This window comes from Acomys russatus, chromosome 17, assembly GCF_903995435.1.
Source record: "Acomys russatus chromosome 17, mAcoRus1.1, whole genome shotgun sequence".
NCBI lineage: Eukaryota > Metazoa > Chordata > Mammalia > Rodentia > Muridae > Acomys > Acomys russatus.
The window spans coordinates 41,930,409-41,958,354 of record NC_067153.1 but is presented as its reverse complement, the minus strand read 5'-3'; the positions used below and the strand labels follow the sequence as shown (position 1 = coordinate 41,958,354).

At 53.4% G+C, this 27,946-nt stretch overlaps 1 protein-coding gene across 1 annotated transcript; it reads right to left on the bottom strand.

Annotated features, from left to right (window-relative positions):
• Window positions 1-886: 886 nt before the first annotated feature.
• Window positions 887-27,710, bottom strand: Micall1 (MICAL like 1). The gene is made up of 16 exons (XM_051159953.1): window positions 27,319-27,710; window positions 21,421-21,469; window positions 20,968-21,109; window positions 15,316-15,407; window positions 14,336-14,478; window positions 12,176-12,603; window positions 10,461-10,518; window positions 9,359-9,726; window positions 7,739-8,145; window positions 4,785-4,919; window positions 4,240-4,366; window positions 4,040-4,130; window positions 3,818-3,891; window positions 2,048-2,162; window positions 1,813-1,859; window positions 887-1,033 (listed from the first exon to the last, which is right to left on the bottom strand). Exons 1-16 carry the CDS (start codon window positions 27,462-27,464, stop codon window positions 912-914), a joined length of 2,544 nt encoding a protein of 847 aa, XP_051015910.1. The 5' UTR covers window positions 27,465-27,710; the 3' UTR covers window positions 887-911.
• Window positions 27,711-27,946: the final 236 nt, after the last annotated feature.

Below are 27,946 nucleotides of genomic sequence, written 5' to 3'. Positions count from 1 at the left end.
GTGCGTTCCTTCCCAGGATGCACAGAGGGAGGGGGCTGAAATTCCCAAGAGCAAGGACAGTGCTTGGACCATAAGCTGCCTGGCACATTTCCCAGGGGAAAGAAAAGGTACCCCATCACTCTTCTTTCTCCCAGAGCCACCTAGTAGTGAGTGGCCAGCAGTCCTCGGAAAGAACAGAAAAGACATGCTGTACTGACCTCCAAAAGGAATGGACCCATCCCCCGGGCGTGAGGTGGGCAGAAAGCCTGAATCCTACCCACAGCACTGCCACTGGGTCCCTGTGTAGGCTTTCCACAGAGCGCGGGAGGTGAGGGAAGGGATTCCTACAGTCTGGGGGGAGCAGAGGACTTAGGACTTGCCATGAGCCTATTCTGACACAACACAGCACTCACTGGGGGGCCAGACTTGAGACTTCATAAATAGAGCTCCTGAGTGAGGGAACATGAGCTTCTAGGGCACCTGTGCTAGACAGGAAGGTAGGGACTGAGGCTCTGGGCTGGGAGAGGCTAGGCAGCAGTGTTGCTGCTGACCCGCTCAATGGTGCACAAGCCCTAGGCCAGGCCCTGCTCTGGACAGGACTGACAGCAAAGACCCCATCTGGCCTGGTTCAGAGGAACAAGGAGAGTCACTACCTCAGCCAGGAGCCTGCATCCCTGCTTGCCCCTGGGCATGTCACAGCATCTGGAGTCAGAATCCAAGTGGGCAGGGCTAAGTCACAGCTGTCTGGGACACAGGGAAGAGGGGGAAGAAAACCTTTAGCACAGACCAGCTGGAGACCATCAAGGAGGGCAAAGCTCACCTAGAGACTCCCTCCCAAGGTCATCGCCCCCCCTTGGCAGCTCGGAGGGCAGCAGAGTGCTGCTCTGGCCTCAAGGCTCCAGGAGAAGAAAGGAAGTCGGCTTGCTTTGCTGTCAGCTCTTGTCCCCAGGGACCTTGCTCTTGGTGTCACGCTTGTTTCCCAGCAGCTTCAGCACTTTCATGGTCTTGAACTTGCCCTTCTTCTTGCCTTCAGATTCAGCCTCTCTTTGGAACTCTAGAGCAAAGAAGAAAGACAATCAACCAGGGAGGGAGGGGAGCACCAAGGGCAGGATGGGGCAGCGGTCAATGTCTTTGAGCAGGTATGCAATCACCAAGGACTCCAGTCGATCCACACACCAAGTCATGACACTATACCCAGTCTCCCCTCTCCCGCTGAGCTCTCAGGCTGCTGCTCTATGCAGTCCGCTCTGTAACCCTCAGCCCACACTGAGAAGAGCCGCCATCACAAAGAGAAGTGAGGTGAGGGCTCAAGGAACTGGCCCAGTCACCCAGCTCATGTGCCGGAGCCGGGACTAGAAGCCGGTCTGACTCCAGACTCAGCCACAAGGCAACAGAGTGAGCCACAAATGGAACCAAGGTCAGACTCCAAGCCACAGCTCTCAGGGCAGCATCCTTGAGCCACTGCAGGCACTCTGGTCCAGAGCAAGCTCTAGGTCCCCAGACCCCCAGGCCAGCCTACAGGGCTCTGGAAAGAGTCCACTCAGGGCAAAACGAGCCTGGGCCAAGGCCCCCTGCTGGATCACAGTCCTGTGGACATAAGGAAATCCCCTGGCTATGCTCCCTCATCTCCACCCTCCCCCACAGCCTGAGCCACAGCCATGTGGCTATGACTGGCCTACCTCACTTCACTTGGCTCCCCAACAAAACAGAGCCTAGGAGTTTGCATTACAACCAACCATGCCTGTGGGGCCTGCTCAAGCTTCCATGTGCAGGCTGCAGACACAGGATGGAGCTCACAGGTAGGCACTGGCCCCGCCTCAGGATGAGCCTCACCTTTCTTCCTGATCATAGCTTCCAGCATCTTGTCTTCCTCTTCTTCCCTGGGGTAGAAAAGAGAAGCTGAGCGCCCACAGCAGGAAGGAACCAGGTCATCTATAAGTCCCTTCCAGCCTCTAAGGTGCCACAGGACTGGGCAAGTGTGAGGACAAGCTGGCAGTGAGGGCAGGGCTAACTTTCTCCCAAGCTCTGCCAGAAAGCCAATCCCCCCACAGGGTCCCAGGCATGGCACCTCTGCCGGTCCTCGTCCAGGCAGTTGACAATGGCGTTGCGCTGCTCGATGAGGGTCACGAGTTCCTGCATCAGCACCGTCTCTCTTGCCCGATCCTCCTCTGTCCAGTCCTTTTCTGCCAGAGAAGAAAGCCAGGGTGAGCGGCGGGAACCCCTTCTTCACAATGACAGAACCCAGCACCCAAGATTTTGGGAAGATAGCAGGTCATCCATGCTGGGAGAGGGCAGGAGGGCCCACAGTGTGACTCACAGGCTCATAGGGACATGAAGGTGGTTCAAGGAAAAAAACCAAGGACATTTGGCTGTCACCAAATACCCTTCAGGAGACGCCCTCTAAGCCAGCAATGCTTAACGGCTTCCTGCCCACCAAACACAAAGTTCAAGTACACCCTGCAGGGCAGCACTCCTCAAAGGCTTCCAAAACGGACATTTATCAGTGGCTTCTTACAGGAAGCAATATTGGACTGGCTTGAGTGGACAAGGGCGGAGATGACAAGGAGCTCCTGGAGTCTAGAAGTAGTACAGTCCACGTCACACAGTGGAGCATGTTCTCAAGGCCATGGAGGAAGGGAACTGGGAATAGAGCCCAGCCAGGAGACTCCCTGATGGTGCTAGCCCTGCCGCACTCCAGCCTCCTCCCTCTCACAGAAACACGCTCGGAGGCCCCCACCTGGTACTCCTCATGTGTTATCCATCTAGAAACAAACACCTTAGAGCTGCCAGGAACTTCCTCTTTCCCTAGGACTTCACCTTGCCCAGCACAGTCCTGGGGACAGCATAAAGGCTTCACAGTCATGCCCCAAGTTTAAATCCTCCTCTGCCCTGCTCACATGTTGCATGAAGCCTGGGTAAGCTGTGCTCCTAGGCTACATGGAGGGAAAGTTAAGCTTTAGAACTAAGCCTTTGGCTAGCACTGCCCAAAGAAAGACCAGTGACTGAACCCAGGCAGCCTGACACCTACATGGTGGCCTTTCATGATGTCTATGGACCCATTTCCCTCAGAGTCACATAAACCCAGCGTCATATTCAAAAGCAGCGCGAGGAGCAAGCTGACTAGGACAGAGTGTACAGTCATAGCCTTGGAGCTGCTGGTTTCTTACCCACTCTGGTTACGCTGGGCTCCTAGTGGTAGCCACACACCCAGCCTCCTGCTGAGTTAGAAATGACTCACAGTTGGCAAAGAAGCCTAGGACATTCTGTGACTTGGAGCCAGTCCAACCTTCCAAGTTTCCCAGTCAATGGAGAGGCAAGACTCCAGTCAGAGAAGGTGAGAGCCAGTGTTGAGGACAGGCACAGGGCAGAGACAGAGCTAGCAGCTCCCACACAAATGAGGAAACCCCAGCCACTGGGTCCACTTCTCTATAACCTCCGCTGTGAAATGGGACCGATGCCCCGTCACTCGTGCCTGGATGATGCCACAACATAGGAAAGAGGTCAGAGCCCTGGTCCTTCAGTGGCTCCGTGGTCTCTACTAGCAGCTATGGATCAGTGCATACCACAGCCACAGCCAAGACAAGGCAGGCACTTCTCCTCCATCCCCAACTCAGCCCTCAACCCTCAGCCTACTGGAGGTCCCCATCACGCCCAGATTCAATGAACACGAGGGTTCGAAGGATCAAACTTGGTGGCCGGGCAGTGGTCGCGCATCCATTTAATCCCAGCACTTAGGAGGCAGTAGAAGGGCGGATCTCTGTGGATTTGAGGCCGGCCGAGCCACCTCCCTAGACCGATTTCTCAGTTTTTAAGACAGGCCCCTGTGGCCGGAGCTCACCCGGCTTGTTGAGAAGGCACCGGAGTTCATATTCCACATCCGCCTGGCGCTGCTCCAGGTTCTGCTGCTTGTAGCTAAGGGTGGGAGGACAAGGCAGTGAACACTTCTGTTAGGGTCCACCTGCTCACACTGCTGTCATGGCAGAGGGCCCGAGTTCCCAGGTCTCCATGGCCCCCCACCCTCACCTCCCCGCACGGAGCAGCCAGGGCCATGAGGACTCACACATAGATGAGCTCTGACTCGCGACGCACTAGCAGATGCTTCTCGTGGATGAGCTTGAACCAGTCCACCAGCATGTCGTCCTCGCTGCCCTCTGGAAGCCAGATCTCCACTGAGGCCAGAGCCGGTATCCCTCCCAGCTCAGCACTCCCAGGGGCTCCCACCAACCCACGGCCCTCAGTTCCTCTATGCAGCTCCCGTACCATTTGCTCCACCACGCAACTTCTCCTCCAGCAGAACCCCACGGTGTTCCAGGGCATCCAGCTGGCGCTCAATAGTGTCCATCTCACCGTAGATGTCCTCCTCAGGGATGTACTGGTCAGACTGGACCTGCCCGGGAATATTCTGGTCACCTAATGAGCAGTGGCTTCCCCTTCACCCCACAGGAGCATGACAAGAAAGCAGCATAGGTGGCAAACAGGCCAGAGTGGTGACGGCCAGGAACCCTCCATATCAGGGTCTGACAGACTCCTCCATGAGAGGTCCAAGTTCCTGCTCCTGAGGAAAGCCTCTCCCTTCCCTGTCAGGAGGGGTTCCTTGTGGGGCAGTGAGCTAATGTAACAGGTCACAGACACCACTGGGGTCCCCTTCTGAGAAGCACTCCCACACTCCCACACTCCATCGCTGCCCTCCTACTGTTCCTGACTACACTGGACCCCTGGGCTAAGTTCAGTCTTCCAGTAGGGCCACCCACAGGTCCCAGGCCTAAGGCTGCTGAGGGAAGGGTGCTGGGTCTCTCTGTTGGCACCTTGCGTTTGATGAGTGGAAAGCCATGTCCTGGGGCAGGTGGCCGCATGGGCTTGGCTCCTTTGGTGGCCTTTCTTACAGTTGGAGATGCGGAGGGAGACGCCTTCCGGTTGAAAGGATTCTCCTTGCAGGAAGACTGGAGGCAGTGAGGACAAACAGTTAAGTGTGAGAAGTCTGATCACACAGGAATATAGAAAGTAGGCAGGACCCAAGTGGCAGGAGCAGGAGGGCCCGGGCAAGAACAGAATCTCCACGTCCCGGCTTTCTACTCTCATTCGGCAAATGGTTCCACAGCCACAGCGCTTCCCCAGAGTTGGTCTCACACCTTACACACCTGTCTGCTCAGGGCATGGCTGAGGGAAAAGGTCTTAGTCAGGTGTAGTGGCGCACCCCTTTATTGCCAGCATTTGGGAGCGGATCACTGTGAGTTCAAGGCCAGCCTAGTCTACACAGTGATTTCTAGGACAGTCAGGGTTACATGGTGAAACTCTGTCTGGGCGTAGGGGGAAGGCTAGATGTGGGGGCTAAAGGACTGAGCAGGAGATTAGAAGGTGGGGAGTTAAAATAATGTGTATGATATGGTCCAAAAAAAAAAAAAAAAAAAACTGAATAAAGCGTTTTGGTTTTTGTTTTGTTGAGACAGGGTTTCTCTGCATAGCCCTGGCTACCCTGGAACTCCCTCTGTAGACCAGGTTGGCTTCTAACTCAGGAGATCAGCCTGCCTCTGTCTCCCAAGTGCTAGTATTAAAGGCATGCACTATCACACCTGGGTAAATAAAGTTTAAAAAAAAAAAAAACAAGCGCAAAGCCTTGGCTTCTAGACCTAGTACCACACGCATACAAAAACCTCCTTTATTGCAGGCCCCTTTACAGTTGAGCTACATTCAGAGTGGCTAGGTCACCCACTGCCCAAGGACCCAGTAGCATCCACCACCACAGACCCCGGACTTGACCTTCATTCGTTATAGCCTTCATTCGTGGCCACACTTTCTCTAGTGGAGACTCAAAGGCTCAGAAAGGCCTAGATCCCCACCTAGCCAAGGATGCCCAAACACAGGAATCCCACCTCCCTCTAGCTAACAGAGAGAGGCAATTCTCCCCTCCTACCCTCTGCTGCCCAGCCCACCACAGACACACCCAGACCCTGCCTCTGCACCTTTCTGTCTCTCTAGAGACCCCGGCCCCTCTGAGATCAGGGCTCCGTCTTCCCAACAGCACCCTCAGCTCACGGGAAGCAAGTATCATGCCTGAGACCTCAGCTTCCCAGCACCTGGGAGGGCACGCCCTGCCCTCATCTAGTCAAGCTCCAAGCTGCACAAGGATCCTCCGAAGCAGAAAAAGTGTCTAAGCCAGAGCCGGACATGGCAGGGAACCAGCATGTGGTAGCTTGAGGTAGTAGACACAGGAGGCCTGGAACTGAGTCACCTGTAACCCCCATTTCCTGCTTTAACTGCCTGTGACATTCTCTCTGAATCTCAGAGGTGAGAAGGGTGGGGTTGGGTCCCTTGGGAAGACCCCCAGGGTTGTGCCCTCTCTCTTTATCAACATCCAAAGGGAGTCCAGCAAAGCCCAAGGCCTCTGAGCCCTTCCAGGCTTTTTAAGTCACAGAATATCCTGAGATCAGCCAACGGAGCTGGCCTGGCTGGTTTACTGACTAAAAACACATACTGCTCTTCCTGAAGTCCAGAGTCAGGGTCCTAGTGGCCACTTCACAGACAGCCAACTAACATCTGTAACTCCAGCTTTAGGAGACCTGACACACTCTCTGCTGGCTACCATAAGCACTGCACTCACACGGACAAGCCCCCACCCCTACCCCACCCCCCATGGATATATAAATAATGCACCCGGGAGGGTGCTGGAAGCTCCCTACCTGCCACCACAAAGACACCCAGAGGCTCTTCAGAACGGTCTGAAAACTTGGCACTACCCAGTAGCTTATTATCAGAATCAGGCCTTCCCAATGGCACCCAGCAGCAGGGAGTCGAGATGGAGTAGCACACGCCGCACGTGGGTGGCTGTGGCTCACTAACACGGGGCATACAAGCAGGCTGGCACAACAAAGTCAAGCTACAAAGACAGCTGCCTCACACGTGGTGCCCTGCCACACTCCACCTAAGACTGGACAAGCTCAGTGTTTAAGAAACAAGTGAGCCTAGAATTACAGAACCTGTGAAAAGCCAGATGCCCAGATAGGGACCCAGCCAGACCCTCCTCATGCCTGCTCTACCCCTGAGAGGAGACACAGTCCATCAAGGGTTGGGCCTGGTATCCGCCTCCATAAGCAGCACCCGCTCCCACCCCCCACCCACCCCCATCCCCCGTGCTCATAAAAGAGGAGCCAGGAGGATGTGCGTCCTGAGCCCTTGGGCCTGATGGGTGCTAACCTTGGCTCCTACAAACCAGTGTGGCTGTGGCTACATGTGGGTGCCATTTCAGAACCCGCTGACCAGAATGGGCTTCTCAAGAACAGAGACCCCCTAGGCCTGTGTGACCTTGGGAGCCCAGATGTCCCACATACACAGGAGGTAGTCAGCAAGAGTCGTCTCTTGTTAAAGAGCCATCTCTCCTACCTGCGCTTCACTCCACATTACATTCTAGCACAATCTTATGCCTGGCGCCCTTGGAAGGCAAAGACAGGCTCCTAAAGCAACATGCCCAAGGCCTGGCATCCATGAAAGCAGTGAGTAGAAGGGTAGATGGTGGGTAAAGGGTAAAGGGTAAAAGGTGGGTAGATCCCCACAGTGTCAGTAAACACGCTGGTGAGCAGTCCGACAGGGGGGGGGGGGGGCGGGGGGGGGGGGACGGAGAGGCACACCACAGAACTGAGGCTCACACAGGTAACAGTACATGCACTCAAGCAGCCGGAAGATGGGTGGGCATTCTTGCCCCAAGATGAGACACACACCCACTGCCTAGAAGGAAGGCTGCTTTTGGCCCCCGTAGAGCACTCACCTTGATCTGCAGCTGTGGGGACGAGCTCCCCACGGAAGGCGCAGGGCTCCGGTCTCCAGCCAACAAGAACGGGGTCGGAGTAGCACCACTGCAGGGCTTGGTGGCCTGGGTACCTGGGCTGGCCCTGGTCCTGGTCTGTGGCACCTGTTCACCACTAGGCTGCCCCAGCTCCCCAGAAGAAGACAGGGAAGAGTTGGCTGACGGGGTGACAGAGTTCCCAGGTGTGCCAGGGGCACTGGGTGCATGCACAGCAGGATCCGAGGAGCTCTTGGGTACAGAGGGCGGCTCCAGAGGCTCTACGTTGGCGGTGTGGCTGGAGCTCTCGGACGACAGGCTCTCCACGCTAAGGGCTGGTGATGGTGTGGCTGAAGGAGGCTCTGAGTGTGACAGGCGGGAGGCGTGGAGAGCTGTCCAAAGGAGCAGATCGGCAATATCAAGTGGTTGACAGGACTTCTGTCCCTGACCCAACACACCCTGCTCCCAGAGCTGGGGGTAGGCCTGGCCACCAAGCTTCTCCCCGATCTGGATGGGCAAGAGGCCAGAGAACACCAAACCCACGCCAGGACCCATGTCACAAAGGCACTGGACCGTCAGACCCCACCTTGTACCCCCTGATGCTCTAGTGTGTCACCATGTGGTACATCTATATGTGGCCCTGGCTATCCTGGATTCTTTGTAGACCAGGCTGGCCTCAAACTCAGAGAACCACCTGCCTCTGCCTTAACATCTAATCTGCCAAGATAGGGGCCTCCACTTCCCCACCTGCTCCGTGATCCTCCTATACCCAAGCCTGCGCAAAGGCAAGCTGCTGGGGCATGTGGGGACTCTAGGACAGGAAAGGCAGGAGAGTGAGGATGGCCTCCGTCTCTGAAGCACAGACTGGAAGGAAGGCAACAGCAGAAGTGGAGACAGCACTTGCTGTCTTCCTGGATGGGGCCACAGGCTCAGGAAAGGATTTTCCCTAACTAGGGCCATCCTTAAAGCCAGCTTTGTCCAGCTTCAGAGATCACACCCTCCCATCACACCAAACCCACGCATCAAGGAGACCCAGGGCTTAGACCACCAGAGCATTTGCCTGTATTTGCTCCTAGCAGGTGACTGGTCCCACTGAGATTGAAGAGGCAGCCACAGCATAGGGCTGGGAGGGAAACCAAGAGCTTAAGACAAATCGGAGGTAAAGCTAAAACATACAGTGTGCTGGGGGTGAAAGCACTACCAGGAAAGGAGAGACATGCCACCTGGGGCTAACCCCCATCTCACACATGAGGAGACTAAAGCCAGATCAGGGAAGGACCAAATCCTACATAGCCAGGTAGGAGCCACATTGCTCAGCGGCTGGAGAGGCAAAGACCCAGGTAGGCAGGGTTCGAGTTACCCTCTGCTTCATACTTTCAAAAGCCCAGTGCGGGGCTGTGCCCAGCACCTCCCTGACTCTCCTGCTGAGTTAGCCTAACAGGAAGTGTTAAAAGCTGGGGTTCAAATTCTGTTTTCACTGCTTCAGTGCTGCGCCGCCCCCCATGGCAAGGCAGTAATGCCATCCTACTCCCAGCCTGCTCTGTGATGAAATGGGAGATCAGACACCCCACAGGAGTCCCCTGCACCCTCAGACCCAGCACTCACCAAGTGGGGATGCACTAGGTGCTTTTGGGGCGGGGCGCTTCTTTGTCTTGGGGCTGCTGGTGGGGGTGATGCCGTACCAGGGGTGCAGGGACTTGGGTGTGGACTCTGGTGGGGCTGGGGCGGGGCTTGGTACTGCCGGGGCAGACTCTTCTTCCTCCGCTTCCTCCTCAAAGGGGTTGTAGGGCTTGGGCTCTGGCCCAGCTACTGGGCTCTTCTGGGTCTGTCCCTCCAGGCCTCCGTTCTCCACCTGCCTGTGGGCCTGATTCGGTGGCCCAGGACTGTTACTGGGGGGCAGTGGGGCTGGCTTCTTCTTTGGCTCTGTCTGCACCAGTGTGATCCATGGGGGGTCCTTCCTTGGTGCTGGTACCCTAGAGGGAGGCCAAGGCAAGGGGTCAGGCTTCTGCTCTCTAAGAAGTTTTAGCCTGTCCCAATGGGGAGGAAAAAAGCTAGCCCTCCATTCTCCGAAGCCCAGCCCCAGGGTCGGGCCAGGCACAAAGCTGAAACGAAATGCACATATATCCCAACAGGGCACCTTGAGGTCAAAAAGACAATCTTCAATACACGGCTGCTGTCAATGCAGCCCCCAAAAGGGGGCTGTGTGACATTTAGTGATGTCACCCACCTCTCCATGCCTCAGGTTCATGTGCTCCATGGCGACCTAACTATCATTTCCTGTTTATAGGGCCGTGGTTATGGTCCAGTGAGTTCTATGTCCTGCCCTTGAGTATGGTCTCACGCCGGGAGCTGCACAAATGCTCACTTGCAGGACACTGTGGTCCCTGCCCCTCTCCGCCAGGGCGGCCATCCTGATGCGGACAGCTCTCAAAGAATAGCCAGAAGCATGTCCTCCCAGAGTGGGGGAGCAGAGAGGCAGGTGCAGTAGCCATGCTTTTCCAGGCCCTTCTGTTCTCAAGCCTAGACTCCCTTGTCAAGCAAGAAACACAGGCTTGGGAACATGAAGTGACTCTGGAGGTGACTGTCCCCACCTGGAGCACAGGTCAGGCAGGTTGGGGACATGGCTTTCCTTCCTCACCCAGAGAGGAGCCTCCCTGTGGGCCCAGAAGTCCCCGCTCCCCACTGAGGCCTTAGGGGGACAGCATACCTCTCTGACAGCTTGGGTGTCCCTCTTGGCTTGGGAACAGGGGGCTCCTGCAGTCTTCCTAGATGTAAAAGGACAGTGAACCGGGCCTTCATGGGCTGTACAGAAGCACCAAGAGCCAGCCAGAGTGCTAGTTCTGCACCCTACCTGGCAGGCCACAGACCAAGGTGACCACAGCCCCTCCCTGCCCAGCCCTCAGGGACATTAGATAAGATGGAAGGTGAGTGTGAGAATGGTCAATCAGAGGCCGCAGCCAGGCCGGACTGCATGTTAGCTGAGAAGGCCCAACCCAAATCCACTCACTCCCTTCCTTCACACCAGGGTATGTACCCAGGTGCCACCTCCAACTGGAAGCCTCCCTTGACTCCAACTTCCTTCCATCCACCCCAGCAGTGAGCCTACCCTCTACCAAACCACTTATATCTACCTGTGCCCATTGCCCTCGGACACTGGTTCCTCCAAGAAAACACAAGAAGGTCCAAACATTATCTGTGTCCCTGTTACCCAGACCTAAACCAGCCTCCAGAAGTGCCCAGCGGATTCAAACACAGAGCGTGCGGGCACAAGTTCCCGGGGCTCTCTCTCCTTTGGGCCTCCACTGCTTCCCTGATGGATAAGGGATGCTCAGCACATCTCAGGTTCCCAGGACTATCTCAAGGCATACATGGAGGTCCTCCAAGAACACCCCGCAGACAGCAGGCCAGGAGTTCTCAGCCTTTGGACTAATGCAACCTTTTAATCTAGTTCTTCATGTTGTGGTGACCCCCAAGCATAAAACTATACTGCTACTTCCTAACTGTTACCTGTGTACTGTCATGAATCATAACGTAATTATCTGTGTTTTCCGATGGTCTTAGGGGACCCCTGTGAAAGGATCATTTGATGCCCCCAAAGGTGCTGCAACCCACAGGTTGAGAACCACTGCTCTGGACAGACACCAGACACACATGCTGGGAGAGGGAGGATGCCTGGAGCATGCCTGGGGATGAGCCAGGAAACATACAACGGACATCAACATGCATGGTCCCAGAGACACTCAGGACACACGTATGTACACTTGCTACACTCCAAACCACAACACAGAAAGCAAATGCACACACAGAGCACCGGTAGGCCTGCGGCTTGAGCTGTACCAGTGTGGAAAACAGCATGGCACAAAAAGGAACTGACACACACACACACACAGTGACCACATCACAGCACATGCAACTACCGGCTCAGAAAGCAGTTCCCAGGGCTGGAGACACACCTTAGCAGTTAAGAGCACGTGCTGCTCTTCCAGAGACCCTGAGTTCGGTTCCCAACACCCACATTGGGTGGCTTACAACAACCTGTAACTCCAGCTCCAGGGGATCCAATGCAGGCTTCTGGACTTTGTAGGCACCTACACTCACAGATTTTTTTTTTTGTTGGTTTTGGTTTTGGTTTTTCAAGACAGGGTTTCTCTGTGAAGCCCTGGCTGTCCTGGACTCACTTTGTAGACGAGGCTGGCCTCAAACTCACAGAGATCCTACTGCCTCTGCCTCCCGAGTGCTGGGATTAAAGGTGTGTGCCACCACGCCTGGCCAACACATTGTTTAGAAAGAAAAAAAAAATCTTTAAAAAATGGGGGGAGGGGATGAAAGAAAGCTGACAATGTTCCTGGAGCACCTGGCTATTCACGTGCCCACAGGGGAGGACACAGACAGCATGCCCTGTCCAGCTGTGCCCTTACTCACCGTTCACAAGGCCACTGCTGACACTCTGCTCCACCAAGCCATCCTGCTGCAGGCTAGACCGAGGCCGAGGTGTTGGGGGTGTCAAGGCTGAGCTCTCCGAAGCCTTCCTGGGGGCAGGTGTGGGCCGGCCAACAAGGGGACTGGCCAGCTCCTGGGGCTTGCTGGGAAGACGTGGCTTGGTCAGGGTGTTGGGTTGTACCTCGGAGCTGGCCTGGAGCCCATCTGCCTCGGCCACTGCAGCCACACTTGGGCTAAGGTCACTCTCTTCTCCATCCTTGGCTTCTTCTGTCACCTGCTGCTGCTTTCGCTGTGAGAGGGGCCGAGTTCCTGGGCCTAGCCTGGTGCAGCGTTGTGCACACACGAAGGTGCCTTCCTCAGGCCCACTACTGTAAGAGCCTGGAAGCAAAGTGCTGGAACACTGCCGACATCTGCAGGGGACAGGACAGGTATTCCCTTAGCAGGGCAGGATGGCCAGGCCCTGGGTAAGTCCTCTTTCAGAGACCAAAGTTATTCCCTCACTACTTCCTTCAACTGCCAGACCCATCCTCGCTCCATACCCTGGACTTCCCAGAAGAAAAAGAACAAGGCAACTGTCAGAATCAGAGGGGACCAATAAACCACATCAAATTAGCAACAGGAGCCGGGCATAGTGGTGCACACCTTTAATCCCAGCACTCGGGAGGCAGAGGCAAGTGGATCACTGCGAGTTCGAGGTCAGCCTGGTCTAAAAAGCGAGTCCAGGACAGCCAGGGCTACACAGAGAAACCCTCTCCCAGGGGGAAAAAAAATTAGCAACAGGAACTGTGAAACATGCTTGTGCTGCAAGGGGAAGAGGTGAAGGTGGCCCACGGGAAGACCGCCACCAGCCAATGACTCAGGAAATCAACCTGGCTTTCCACATACTGGGTTTGTTTTGGTTAAGTTTTTGTTTCACTTTCTTTGTCAGGGCTGAGAACTGAAGCCACAGCCCAGGTTTATTGGTTTGGGGATGGAAGCCAGCACCTTGTGGATACTTTTTTTCTTTTCTTGTTTTGTTTTTTGAGACAGGGTTTCTCTGTGTAGCTTTGGCTGTCCTAGACTCACTTTGTAGACCAGGCTGACCTCGAACTCACAGGGATTCGCCTGCCTCTGCTTCCTGAGTGCTGAGATTAAAGTCGTGAGCCACCACGCCCAGCACCTTATGAATACTTGATAAGCATTCTACCACCAAGTTACAGCCCAGCCTCAGGTTTAAGGTACACCAGAGTGACTCCTGGAAGGGTGGAGCACAGCGGCAGGAAGCCCTTATACAGGTTCTGCATCTACTGACACAAGTTCCAGACCATGTATTTACATCCAGTTAATATCAGATGCAGATTAACGTTTTAAGGATTTTTTTATTTAGCCAGGCATGGTGGTGCACACCTTGAATTCCAGCGCTCAGGAAGATGGAGACAGGCAGATCGCTATGAGTTGGAGGCCAGCTTGGTCTACAAAGTAAGTCCAGAACAGCCAGGGCTACACAGAGAAACCTTGTTTCGAAAAACCAAAATCAAACCAAACCAAACTAAAAAAGAAAAAAAGAAAAAAGAAAAGAAAATCCCTTCATGTTTCAACAGCACAGGGTGCATATCACTTAGTCAGCACCAGGCAGTTATGGCTTGAGGAGGCAGCAGAAGCCCTGAGTTCCGGTGACCAGTTGAGACTGGCACAAAGCTCAGTGTTGGGATGCTTGCTGAGCACATGCCCGGGCCTGGGTTCAAGACTCAGCAGCTCAGAAAAGAAAAGGCTGTGGCTGGAGGGATGGCTCAGCATTTGAGAATGCAACTTGCCCTTCCAGAGGACCTGAGTTTGGTTCTGAGCACCCACATCGGGCAGCTCACAACTACCTGCAACTCCAGCTGGCCTCCAAGGGCATCCCCACACATGGCCCCTGTCTCCACAGCCATACACATATACAGAGTGATAAGTAAGCCTTCAAAACTAACGAGGATGGGAGGGAAGTCCTGTGACTGAGCGGGTCTTTTTCTCCTAAGACATAGTTTGTTCCTTTATAGCGTGAGGGCTAAGAGGAGTGCTCAGCACGAACAGCCAGGCCAGAAGCCCAGCCCAGTGGGTGCTGACCCCAAGGGAGCTCCCTCCCAGGTGCTGTGGAGACACGCCCTGCCCTACAGCACTCACCGGAAGCAGTGCCTGTGGTAGAGCCTGCCCTCGGCCAAGTACCGCTGCACCAGGTGTACCCGCTGCCCACAGGCTGCACATGCGCTGCTGGGGGGCTGCTGTTTGCCCTGCTCGGACAGGTTGCCTGAGGAGAGGTCATCACCCTGCAGGAAATGGGGTACAGTCACCAGCCATTCTGCTTCTGGACAGTCCCTCCTTCCCCTCCCCATCACAGTCATGCCCCTCAAATGTACACCAAGCTCCACGGTGCTAACACACGAAGATCAGAGTCCTACGAGAGGCAGGGGACAGGCAACTATTGACCATGTGAGGAAGTCTAGGGGTGATATCATCCTCAACAACCCAAGCCAGTATGGAAACATTGAAGCCCCAGGCCTGCAGGCAAGGGCCCCAGCCCTAAAGAAGGGACAGTCCCTCCTGATGCCTGCTCTAGCCAACTCTCCTTTCCTCTGGGCCTTGGCTCTTCATCAGCTAACCCACCCATCTCTGCCCATTCACCCTATCTGGGCATTCTCTCTAAAGCTTGTGAAAAGTGGGTGTCCTTTGGGAAGGAAACTAGCAAGGCGGACCCCCCCCCACTTTTCTACTGAGTGACCGGGGACAAAGGACCAAACCTTAATGAGCTATTGTTTCCTGTCTGGACAATAGGGCCTGAGAGATGCCACTGCGGAGGGGCCCCAGTGACATCACACTGAATGGTTCAAAACGCCACGAGGTCAAGGGGAATATTCCTGTCACTACACAGCATGGCGTGTGTAGCTCCTGACAGTCCCTTGACGACAAGGATGGCATGGGGTTTGTCTACTCAGCACAGCAATGAACTTGACCCACTCAGACTCTGCTATGAAATGAAACTGGCCAGCTGGCACCCTGGTCCAAGGAACCCAACAGGGCCAAGAACAGAGAACACCCTCTGAATATGGTCAAGGCCAACTTCTTCCCACGACAGTCACTGTAAGGACACTGTGAAGTCTCCATACCTGAGCCTCCTCTCCTGGCCGCGCAGCAGGTGATGTGGATGTGGGGGAGGGGGGCGCTGGGTCCTTTCCTGATGTGGGTGGTGAGACAGCAGCTACAAGACAGGAAAGACCCTGAGGCAGGCACAGAACCTGAGCCTAGGGAGGTGCCAAGCCACCCCCCTCAGGGCAGAGCACTGGGCTCCAACAACGTAACACAGAACAGGGAACACTTTCACTCTCGAGCCATGGTGTGGGGGTGGGGGAGCCACACACTCAGGCCTGCTGAGCCTCCCTAAAACGCCGTCAGTGATTCACTCTGTACAGAGCTGCCACAAGCATGGGTACAGCAGGCCTGCCCCAGTATCCCACTGAGGCAGATCAATGAAACATGACCTGAAGGCACAGGGAGGTAGCCTACTCCTAAGCGGTCACCTGCCTGCCTCCAAGTGAGCAACAGATGTGGCCCGGAGACAGAGGAAACCACACACAAATACCAGGGCTTCCCTCAAACCTCAAACCATCTCCTCCTCGATCAGCTAGTGTCAAGAACCTCCTCTGCACCCAAGGAGTAAAACAAAGGCCAACCTCTAACTTCTTGAGAACCCTGTACCTCAAACGGTCCCCATGGGGTGATTTTAAGAGTCAAGTATTGCCTGGCGGTGGTGGTGCACGTGTTTACTCCCAGCACTTGGGAGGCAGAGGCAGGCAAATCTCTGTGAGTTCAAGGCCAGCCTAGTCTACAACAAGAGTCCAGGACAGCCAGAGCTCTGTTACACAGAGAAACCCTGTCTCGGAGGGGAAAAAGAATCAAGTATTGCTGGGCGTGGTGGCGCACACCTTTAATCCCAGGACTCAGGAGGCAGAGGCAGGCAGACCACTGAGTTTGAAGCCAGTCTGCTCTACAAAGTGAGTTCCAGGACAGCAAAGGCTATATAGAGAAACTGTCTCAGAAACTGAAAAAAATAGTCAAGTGTAGATAAAGCTCATTCACAGAGCATGGTGGAAGCTCTGAATTCAATCCCCAGTACTGAAAATGAACAAATAAGAAAACAAACAAGGCATACACATGTGTATGTGTGCTGCACACCCGAAATCCCAGTACCTGGGACAGACACCAGAGGACTGTGAATCCTTGTCTCAAAAACTAATTAACTAAATAGTTTGTTATTTAACTTACTAGTTAATTCATTAAAGGGCCAGCGAGATGGTACAGCAGGTTAAGGCTCTTGCTGATCTGAGTTCAATGCCTGGAACCCACATGGTGGAAAAGATTCCTACAATTGTCCTCTGACCTGCACACACATGACATGGCATATGTGGGTACATACAAATTAATCATAAATAAATGTGAAATTTAAAAAATGATAATTAGCTGGGTGGTGGTGGCTCACGCCTATAATCCCAGCACTTGAGGAGGGAGAGGCAGGTGGATCTCTGTGAGTTCGAGGGCAGCCTGGTCTACAAAGTGAGTCCAGGACAGGCAAAGCTACACAGAGAAACCTTGCCTCAAAAAACCAACCAACCAACCAACCAAATAAACAAAACCTAATGATGATGATGATGATGATGGTAATGGGCTAGCGAGATGACTCAGTGGTAAGATGGCCCTTACAGCAGTCCTGATTGAGTTTTCTGCACCCACATGGCAGCTCATAACCAGTCCAGTTGTGGGGAATCCAACACGCTTCTAGTCTCCTGCAGGCTACTGATGCATAGAGACACGCTCAAGCACACACATACACATGCATATAAAACAAATATTTATATAATAACAAAGATGATGATAACACAATTTGAGCACAAGTTCCTTGTGGAGGTCTGTGGTAACACCGAGCAGACCTCCAGTCCCAGGCCTTAAAGGCACCCTGCAAGGATGAAGCAGATGGCATTCAGCTCTCTTGGACAACGGAACAGAGGAGAAACCTCTGCTCAATGCAAAGGCCATTAATCATGTCAGACAGGGAAGGACTGCTTCCTAAAGTGTGTGTCATTTACACACATGTGTGTAAACTTGGGAAGATGGTGGAGAGTGCATCTCTTTTGTGTTTGTGTTTGTTTTTTGTTTTTGTTTTCTGTTATTTTGTTTGTTCGTTTTTGGCTTTTTTGAAACAGGGTTTCTCTGTGTAGCTCTGGCTGTCCTGGACTCCCTTTGTAGTCCAGGCTCGCCTTGAACTCACAGCAATCCACCTGCCTCCTGAGTGCTGGGATTAAAGGCATGCGCCACCACACACAGCTTTGTTTTTTGTTTTTGTTTTGTTTTTTCTCAGACAGGGTTTCTCTGTGTAGCCCTGATTGTTCTGGACTCTCTTTGTAGACCAGGCTGGCTTTAAACTCAGAGATCTGCCTGCCTCTCCCCACGAATGCTGGAATTGAATGTGTAGGCCACCACACCTGGCTTGAATCTCTTGTTTTGTTTTGTTGTATTTTATTGAGACAGGGTCTCCCTATGTAGCCTTGGCTGTCCTGGAACTCGCTCTGTAGACCAGGGTGGCTTCAAACTCTCAGAGATCAGCCTGCCTCTGCCTTCTTAGTGCTGGGATTAAAGACTTGGGCCACCATGCCTGGCTGGAATCCATGTCTTACTGTGAGTGACGGTGACAAGTTTGGAAACTCAGCAGCCTAGGCAAGTTCCTGTCAAAGTTCCGCTGGACAGCTCCAGTCCTCTTCTCTCCCAGCTCCCCAGCAGCACAGGACCCCATGCTGCTCTGGCCCACCACACGTCCCCCCAAATCTTCATAGCTGCTGGGTCTGTCTCCCGCTTACTTCAAATATCACCGCAAAGGTCCTCCCAGACCACGCATCTAGAGAGGCCACTCCCTGCTCTCTTTGGCATACTCTGGCCTTCGCTCAGCTCCTGAGACATGTACTGCTTAATGTTTCCTTTCCCTTGTTCTAGGATGCTCCAACTCAGTCTCTGAAACGTCCTCGGCTTCTTAAAAGTACTTGCTAATGGCATGAGAAAGTGCCAGGTGCTGGGACAAGACAGCTGCACCGACAGAGACAGTCTGCAGGGGAAGGAGGAAGGGTACGAGGATGCCTGCTTAGCACGCTAAGGCCCTGGGTTGTACATACGGATTGGGTGTGCTCCCCAGGAGAAAGGGGCCACTGGAGCACATGGCAGCAGCAACTGTACAGAAGAAGTCAGACAGGAAAGAACTAGCCATACACACATACACACCCTTTCCACTTGCCCAGAAAGTACAATACAGGACCATGTGGGGGAGGGTTGAAACATCATGGCTGTGGCAGACAGTATAAAAACAGCACGCCTGTAATCCCAGCATTCAGGAGGCAGAGGCAGGTGGATCGCTGTGAGTTTGAGGCCAGCCTGGTCTACAAAGTGAGTCCAGGACAGCCAGGGCTAAACAGGGAAACCCTGTCTCGGAAGGCATATCCTCCGGAGCTAAGTTGCAGGTAGCTGTGAGCTTCCAGCCTAAGTGCTGGGAGCTGAACCCAGTCTTTATTAACAGCTGTGACATATCTTCAGCACCTAATTACTTTTTTTTAAAGATTTATTTGTTATGTATACAATGTTCTGCCTGCATGTACACCTGCTTGCCAGGAGAGGGCACCAGATCTCATTATAGACGGCTGTGAGCCACCATGTGGTTGCTGGGAATTGAACCCAGGACCTCTAGAAGAACAACCAGTGCTCTTAATCTCTGAGCCATCTCACCAGCGCCCTCTAATTCATTTTTAATTAATATTTTTGTATTTTTTTTTTAATTTACTTGGGATGGGGGACTTGAAGGTGCCATGGCGCACAAGCAGAGGTCAGAAGGCAAATTCATTCAGTAGTGGACTCTATGGACTGAACTCAGTCAACAGCCTTGGCAGCAAGTACTATCTCAAAAACCAAATTTTATTCTTTTATCTTTTTTTTTTTTTTTTTTTTGGTTTTTCAAGACAGGGTTTCTCTGTGTAGCCTTGGCTGTCCTAGACTCACTTCCTAGACCAGGCTGGCCTCAAACTCACAGCGATCTGCCTGCCTCTGCCTCTTGAGTGCTAGGATTAAAAGCGTGCGCCACCACACCCAGCCAGTTTTTTTGAGACAGTTTCTCTGTGTAACAGCCCTGGCTGTCTTGGACTCGCTCTGGAGACCAGGCTGGCCTTGAACTCACAGCAATCCATCTGCCTCTGCCTCCCTAAGTACTAGGATTAAAGGTGTGCACCACCATGCCCTGCTTTTTTCTTTCATTTTTTGAGACAAGCTCTCACAATGTAGCCCTGGCTGGCCTAATTTCTTTTGCAGACCAAACTGTGCCTTGAACTCACAAAGATTAACCTATCTCTGCCTCCTATGAGCTGGTTTGCAAGGCATGTGCCACCACACCAGTCTTTTTAAAAACTTTTATTGTGTATGCATGTGCGTCTGTTTAAGCCTGATGCTTGCAGAAGCCCAAAGAGGGCATCCGATCCTCTGGAACTTCTGTGTGCCTGCAGGTGCTGGGTCTTCTGAAAGAGCAGACAGTGTTCTTAACCACTGAGCCATCTCTCTAGCCCGACCCCATTTCATTTAAAGAGACAGATGAGATTCTCCCCATACAGAGCAGATGCAGGAGACATGACCCATGTGGGGCTGTTCAGGGCCCAGTGTAAGACTCAGGGCTCCTGGAACCTCAGCTTCTGTGCTATGTTCCTGAACTCCTCACTTCCCATCTTTGGGCTCACTTCCCCTATGCAGAGGGGAGCCCCAAGCTGTCCTGAGACACCCAGCAACATGAGAGGAAGCCTGCCCCGACAGCACACACTCTTCTCCAGCTGAGGAGAGAGGCTCTGGCAAAGATGCTGTGCAACAGCCTGGAAGAAGAGACCAGCAGTGCAGGAAGAAAAAGCCTGGGAAGTGTCAGGACAGGAAGTGTCCAGACAGGAAGTGCAGTGGGTAAGGGAGGTAAATTGCAGATGAGCTCACCTGGGCTTATTGCCTGTCTGATTCTGTGGCCCTGGCTGGCCTCAAACTTGAGGGAATCCTCCTACCTCAACCTCCCAAGTTGAGATTACAGGTGTGAGCACCTCACGAAGTCAGTGTTGTTTTGATGCAATAAAGACATGAACCAGGAAGTCTACACACAGCCAGTGACTGGATGACAGCCTGTTTCCTGGCTCTTTCTTTCTATCTTTTTGTTTTTGTTTTTTGAGACAGGGTCTCTCTGTGTAGCCCTGGCTGTCCTGAACTCACTTTGTAGACCAGGCTGGCCTCAAACTCATAGCCATCTACCTGCCTCTGCCTCCTGAGTGCTGGGATTGAAGAAATGCACCACCATGTTCGGCTTTTTTTTTTTCCAGGACAGGGTTTCTCTGTGTAGCCTTGGCTGTCCTGGACTCGATCTGTAGACCAGGCTGGCCTCGAACTCACAGCGAACCGCCTGCCTCTGCCTCCCAAGTGCTGGGATTATAGGCATGCACCACCACGGCCTGGTGCCCAGCTTTTTAAAAAAAGATTTATTTATTATTATGTATATGGCACTCTGTCTGCATGTACAGCATCAGATGACATTATAGATGGTTTCGAGCCACCATATGGTTGCTCGAATTCATGACCTCTGAAAGAGCAATCGGTGCTCTTAAACCTCTGATCCATCTCTCCAGCCCTTCCTGGTTATTTCTTTACTGCTCAGAAAAAAAAGTAAACCGCCCAGGACAGCTTCTGTGAAGGGCTAGGTTCCCTCTCACCTTGGCCAGAACTGGTGAAGTGATTGTAATACTGGGACACATAGGTCATGATGCTCAGACAGTCGGGGACACTCATGGAGACCATGTCATTGGGGTCCAGGAGAGCAGGGATCCCCAGCTCCTTCTCAGCCACTTCAAAGGCCTAGGGTAGAGACAGGTGCAAAGGCAGGACCAGGAACAGCCACCGGAAGAGAGGACAGAGAGATGACGGCATGTTAGTGAGTACTTCTCAGACTGGGCCCAGCTCATTATAGCAAAACAGGGTGAGGACAGTACCATCCCCACCTGGTGGCCTGTGGCAGTAGCTCGGGCCCCTCCAGGGAAGAGGTGAGAAGGGAGGGGAACCAGGGCCTCCTCTAGGACCAGCCCTCTCTCACCAAATGGAGTGGCTCCTGGGACCCCTGCCCTCTCCCCCCCACAGCCCTTTGCGCTCACATCGGTCTGAGGACTCACCAAACGGTTATTCTCGAAGACATTTTCCTTGGAGAGAGACTGGAAGTCACTGCAACAGACAGGGGGACTGGTCAAGAGATGTGACATGAGGGTGCAGTCAGCAAAGAGGGGCTGCAAGGCTGGGGAGGGAGCCTACAGGGTCCTAGAGAGGAAACTAAGGCTGCAAGCCCTGATAGAGCTGTGTCTGGAATGGAAGTGGGGGGAGTGAGCCTGTAGGCTCTGGAAGCACCCAAGCAAGGCCTGAGAAATCCCTGAGAAGAGGTGGGCTCAAGCCAACCCTCTAAGTCATGGACGGCCTCCGCGCCCTGATTCCCAACCCTTCCTCAGTAGGCCTGCTCCTCAGGAAGTGGCCAAAAGGACCAACCATGCATGCAGGCTTGCTGTGCTCCCATGCAGGGGAGCCTGCGTGCCACAGTGATTCGTCTGACAGCGCTCACCCCATTTTACAGAAGAGGGTGCTGAGATTCAAGAGGGAAGCCAGCTAGCCCTAGAAATCTATACTTTGAGATAGGAGGTGGTAGTGCACGCCTTTAATCCCAGCACTCAGGAGGCAGAGGCAGGTGGATCACTGTGAGTTTAAGGCCAGCCTGGTCTACAAAGCGAGTCCAGGACAGTCAAGGCTACCCAGAGAAACCCTGTCTCAAAAAACCAAAACAAACAAACAAACAAAAATCTATACTTTGGGAACCTCCATCAAATGTCACAGGCACACAAGCCATACCAAGCAGGGGAATCTAAAACCCCACCCAACTCCAGGAGGGTTTCTTATTCTGTTTTTTTTTGTGTGTGTTTGTTTCATTTGTATTATTTATTTTGTGTGTATGTGTGCATATGTATTTTCTTGTTTACTTATTTAATGTGTATGTGTTTTTCCAGGATGTATGTCAATGCCCCTGTACATGCCGAGTGCCCAAGGAAGCCAGAAGAGGGCATTTGCTGGGACTAGAGTTACAGCAGTGAGCCACCATGTAGTTGCTGAAAATTGAACCCACGTCCTCTGGAAGAGCAGCCAGTGTTCTTAACCACTGAGCCATCTTTCAAGCCCCTACATGTGTTTTCTTTTCTTTTCTTTTTTTTTTTTTTTTTTTTTTTTTTTTTTGGTGTTTTGCCTGGAATGCACGTCTGTGAGGGTGTCAGGCCTTCTAGAACTGGAGTTACAATTTGGAACTGCCACGTGGGTGCTGGGAATTGAACCTGGGTCCTCTGGAAGAGCAGCCTCTTAACCACTGAGTCATCTCTCCAGTCCCCCTACATGTGTTTTTCTTTCTTTCTTTCTTTCCTTTTCTTTTTTTCTTTCTTTTCTTTTTATGTATTTATTTATTTATTTTTTGGTTTTTTGAGACAGGGTTTTTCTGTGTAGCCTTGGCTGTCCTGGAACTGTCTTTGTGGACCCAGTTAGCCTTGCCTCAGCCTCCCAAGTGCTGGGATTAAAGGCATGCACCACCATGCCTGGCCCCTACATGTGTTTCTTTTTCTTTTTGGTGTTTTCGAGACAGGGTTTCTCTGTGTAGCCTTGACTCTTAACTGTCCTGGACTCGCTTTGTAGACCAGGTTGGCCTTGAACTCACAGCAATCTGCCTGCCTCTGCCTCCCAAGTGCTGGGATTAAAGGCGTGCGCCACCCCCACCCGTCCCTACGTGTGTTTCTTGATAGGCTCAAATTAGAACCAGTTAGAACCAGAGTAGAAATGAACACAATCCAGAGCTGCTAGTACTAAACATATGGTCTGTCCCATCAGCCACTCTCAGGGACAGCTTCCCTAGAGGGGATTTCTTATTTCCCTAGTAAGAGGCTTCTGAAACAGGGCAGGTGAGTGATGCCAGGCCCTAGCCACAGACTGGTGTGGGAAACATGGGTGCCTGGCGGCTTCATCCACGGTAGACACTAGTGGGCTGCAGCATGAGCAGGGAGGGCACCTAGGCACCTGCCCTTTAGGTGGCCTGCGTGACTGGCTGTGGGCAGGTCACGAATGCTACCAGCCTCCACTGCCCTCAAAACCTAGGGAGCCTCAGCCCTGCTCCCAGGCCTCCCAGATACAGCAGAGTGTACAAGCTTTGTCACTGCCTAACAGTGACTTCCTGCCACCTACTTAGCCTCCCTGTACCCGTTTCCTGCTGTGTAACACTCAACACAACTAATGCCCAACACAGTTGGTGGGGGAGGATTCCCAAACCAGCTACACTAAGGCAACTTGTCTGGACAGTTCGATTTGGTTTCCTCAGCAATGTCCCCAGAAAGTGGGGTCATGGGTTGTCCGCAGTGTTTCCTGGTTCTTAGGAGGTATTCCCATACTTGTTTTGAAAGAGTACACAGTGAAAACTGTCATAACTGGGACTGGGGAGGTGGCTCACTTGTGAAGCGCTCACCACACAAGCACAAGGACCTGAGTTCAAGGCCCAGCACCAAGTAAAATGCAGACACTGGTGGTGACTGCTAGTAATCCCAGCACTGGGGAGGAAGAGGCAAGGAGATCCCTGAGGCTCCATGGACAGTCAAGACAGCCTAACCAGCCAGCTCCTCCTGGTCTCAAAGAAAAAAGGATAGACCATCATCTGAGGTTGACCTCTAGCCTGAGGGAGCCATACACACACACACACACACACACACACACACACACACACACACACACACACACACACACACACACACACCCCTCTTCAGGTTTATTTTGTTCTTTATGATTTGTTTTGTGTTTTTAAAGATTTATTTATTTATTACATACACAGTGTTCTGCCTGCATGTGTGCCTGCAGGCCAGAAGAGGGCACCAGATCTTATTATAGATGGTTGTGAGCACCATGTGGTTGCTGGGAATTGAACGCCAGACCTCTGGAGGAGCAGATGGTGCTCTTAATTGCTCTCCAGCCCCTTGTTTTGTTTTGTTTTCTCAACTTCTTCCACTCCATCTCTAATCCTAAATAATGTCTAGGTTTGGACAACACAGATCTTTTTTTTTTTTTTTTTTTTTTTTCCTGAATAATTTTCAAAGGCCACGAAAGTTCCTTTGACTCTAGAGGAAATGAAAGTACAGAAATGAATCCCACATGGGCCCTGGGCTCAAAGGAATTTGGAAAAGCCCAGAGGAGAGAAATAGGCATGGGGCAGCCCCTCACCAACACAGCAGACCCACCCCTACACACACCTACACACACACACACACACACACACACACACACACACACACACACACAGCACCTGCAGCCTCAGAAGCTTGACCCACTTTGTGAAACAGCTTCTCCCTCCCCAGACCTCTGCTCTGTACAGACCTGCCCCAAGGGCTGAGGACGTAACTCAGTAGGTGAGAGCTTGTCTAGCCTGCATATGGACTTGGGTTCAATTCCTAGCAAACAGGTAAACAGAGGTCAGGTAAACCTCCACCCCCTTAGTGCTTTAGGAGGGGCCTGGCCTCAGGTGCAGTTAGCATGGTCCAGGGCCCAGCCTCGCCAGGCAAATGGACAAGAGGATTTAGCCTAGATAGCTGCTTGGGAGGTGATTCCTTCACACCTGTCTTGACATCTGAGTGACCCCTCTGGCTTTGAGGCGGGTCTTGCCCCATTCTCTTACTTTTGCCTTTTCCCCAGTAAGTCTCCAATTAGGCTCCACTGTTTAGTCACCTCTACGCCCACATATATGTAGGGTGTTTTGTTGGTGGTGTTTTTGTTTCTCAAGGCAAGGTTTCTCTGTGTAACCCTGCTTGTCCTAGAACTCCCTCTGTAGACCAGGCTTGGCTCCCAATCACAGAGCTCCACTTGCCTCGTCTCCAGGGTGCTCAGATAAAAGGCATGCGCCACCGCCTGGCTTGTATGGGTTTTTTGTTTGTTTGGTTGGTTTTTGGGTTTTGTTTTTGTTTTTTTTTTTTTTTTTTTTTTTTTTGCCTTGTTGGCTGTGATCTCCAACTCCAGTGGGTGGGAGCGGTGACTAAACATAGTTGTTTCAAAGGGGTTTAAACAGCCATTCCCACCCTCCCTTCATCAACCTAATAGCACCTCTTCTAGTGGTTGGTTAAAACTGTGTGCTTATTATCTCATTTAAAATCCTCACCACAGGGCTGTGAGGTAGGTCTTATCAACCCCACCTTCCAGATGTCCAGAGAACCAATGATTTTCCCCAGGGTTTAAACATTAGCACCAGACAGCCAGCACTTAGAGCCTGGGGTTCAGCACCTAGCAGCCTGACACCAAGGCTCCTCCCTTGAAGCTTCTCCCCCTACATGGCACCTGGCCTCCTCCACCACTGCAAGCCCAAGTCCTACCCCCCAACCCCTCTACACACACACTTAGTCTAGCACTGGGTCCCAGGGCTGTAAAACCTGGCTTCTTGGGAGGGGGCATGAAAAAAAAAACAACCTGGCTTCCTTCCCCATCCACACCCCCAAAACCCTATTTATCTTCCAGGGCCCCTCAGATGCTGGACACACAGAGTTGGGCAATCCTTTCAGGACCTTCCCACACCCTGTCCTATGGAAACAGGCCAGAGAGAGACAAAGACAGACTGCAGGTTGGAACTGGAGGACCGCTCCCAGGGGGCTGTAAACAAGACCAGGACTCTTTTGAGATTTACTACTGAAAAAGGAGGCAGGCATCAGACGAACTATCACTCTCAGTTGTTTTTATGAATAAATAAATGAATGAACGAAGTGAAAGAGGTTCCAGGGCTCAGAGAAAAAAGCCGAGCTGGAAGCCCACATCAGTTGTTCTGCGGGTGGGTCTTTTCCCAGGGGACCATTCAGAGTAGCTCCGGTAGGAGGGCCTCACTTTCCAGCTGGAAGCTGCAGATCCGTGGCGGTCAACCATACCAGTCTTTTACCTGGCATCTACGCTCTGGCCCATCTCTGTGCCCCACTGTGAACAGCAAAGCCATGCGGCATACGCCTAGTCAGATTCCTAGTCCAGCGGGCGTGGTGGCACAAGCCTTTTAATCCCAGCACTCGGGAGGCAGAGACAGGAGGATCGCTGTGAGTTCAAAGCCAGCCTGGTCTACAAAGTGAGTCCAGGACAGCCCAGGCTAACACAGTGAAACCTTGTCTTGAAAAACCAAAACCGAAACAACAACAACAACAAAAAAGATTCCTAGTCGAGCTGGGTTTGGGAAGCAGTGTACACCCAGTCACCTAATAAGACAATCTAGGAGCCCTGTGCCAGAAACGGGGTGAGTGCCCCACAGAGCAATCAGCCAAAACGCCTTACAGAGAAATGGCTTCCCTCCACCCCTCAAGGTTCGTTGCATTTTAAACAAAACAGCAGAAGAAAGAATTAAAACTAATGACCTACATTCCCTCAGGAGTCCCACAAAAATATGGGACTTGAAGAGTCTGATGACAGACAGCCTGTGTATAGAAGGGAACCGGGTTAGGCTTCTCGGGGAGGGAAAGATGGGGAAGTGAATAAAGCGGCGCCTGGCAGCCGGCTCTCAGGTAGGAAGTGATCAAGGGCAACATTATTTCTGAGACCCTTTCCGGTAGGCTGCCCTTACATATGTAAATTCCTACTGGAAAAAAAAAAAAAAAAAAAAGACAGCCTTCGAGAGCACCCGTGCGTCGGGTGCTCAAAACTTGGAGGAAGCCTATTTGGGGGAGTGGCATATTCTGATCCCCTAAAGTTTGGGGGTACTATGCTCTGGCGCCAATGGAGGGAGGGAGGCTCGATATGTCAGCTGGAGCCCAGAGTTGGAACGTCCCTAAGGAGGGGTCAGAGTTCCCTCGTAGAGGTCAGAGCCTGACACCAGTAGCTCAAGGTGGGGGAGGGGGTGGGTGCATGGTCAGGGGTCCCCGTGGCCCTGCTCCGCGTTCAGAGCCGGTGGGTGTGAGGTCTCGGACCTCTCAAGGGCGGTGCGTGCCACCGCGTCACTGAGGTGGGCGGCGGTCCCCAGCCCCGCGCGCTCGCGCGCCCCGGGCACTCACAGCAGGTCGGGCCGGTGCCGGTGCAGGATGGCGCAGAAAGCCAGGCCGTCCCGGAAGGAGCTGCTCAGGTCGCGGATGTCCACGCCGCGGTAGCCCTCGCACTGGCGGCGACACCAGGCCAGGAGAGCGCCCCGCGGCCCCGCCATGGCGGGCCGGGCTCGGACGGCCCCGACTGGGGCTGGGACTCGGGCTTCGGCTCGTGCGCCTCGGACTCAGGGTCAGGTGGCACTAGGTCGGGGCTCGGCTCCCGCCGGGCCGGTTTCCGGCTGTGTCTGCGGCGCGGCTCGGAGCTCAGGGGCGCCACCGGCGGCCGGGGCGGGGCCTCGGTGTCCTCGCTGGGCTCCCGCAGGGCTGGGGCTGAGGACTCGGCTCCCGACCCCGCCCGGCCAGCCTGCCCCGACCTGCCCGCGCAGCCTCCGCCCCGCGTGGCCCGGCCCGGCCGGCCGCCGCTTACTCACCGCGGCTCGCCGTCCTCATTGTGGGCCGGCCGCGGGCGCCCACCGCCTCCGTCCCCGCCCTCGCCCGCCCGCGCCGCGGGGGAGCGCGAGGAGGAGGGGGCCCCACCCTGCGGCCCCGCCCCTGCCGTCGAGCCCCTTCCCCGGAAGGGCGGGACGCCCCACATCGCCCC

What these genes read in the sequence shown, in the direction of transcription:
- Micall1 (XM_051159953.1), bottom strand. Translation starts at nt 27,464, where the DNA reads ATGGCGGGGCCGCGGGGCGCTCTCCTGGCCTGGTGTCGCCGCCAGTGC. An exon ending in GTGCCTTCTCAACAAGCCGG is followed by an intron (nt 2,163 to 3,817) that starts GTGAGCTCCGGC and finishes CTTCTCTGGCAG; the next exon opens with AAAAGGACTGGACAGAGGAG. An exon ending in AGCTATGATCAGGAAGAAAG is followed by an intron (nt 1,034 to 1,812) that starts GTGAGGCTCATC and finishes TCTTTGCTCTAG; the next exon opens with AGTTCCAAAGAGAGGCTGAA.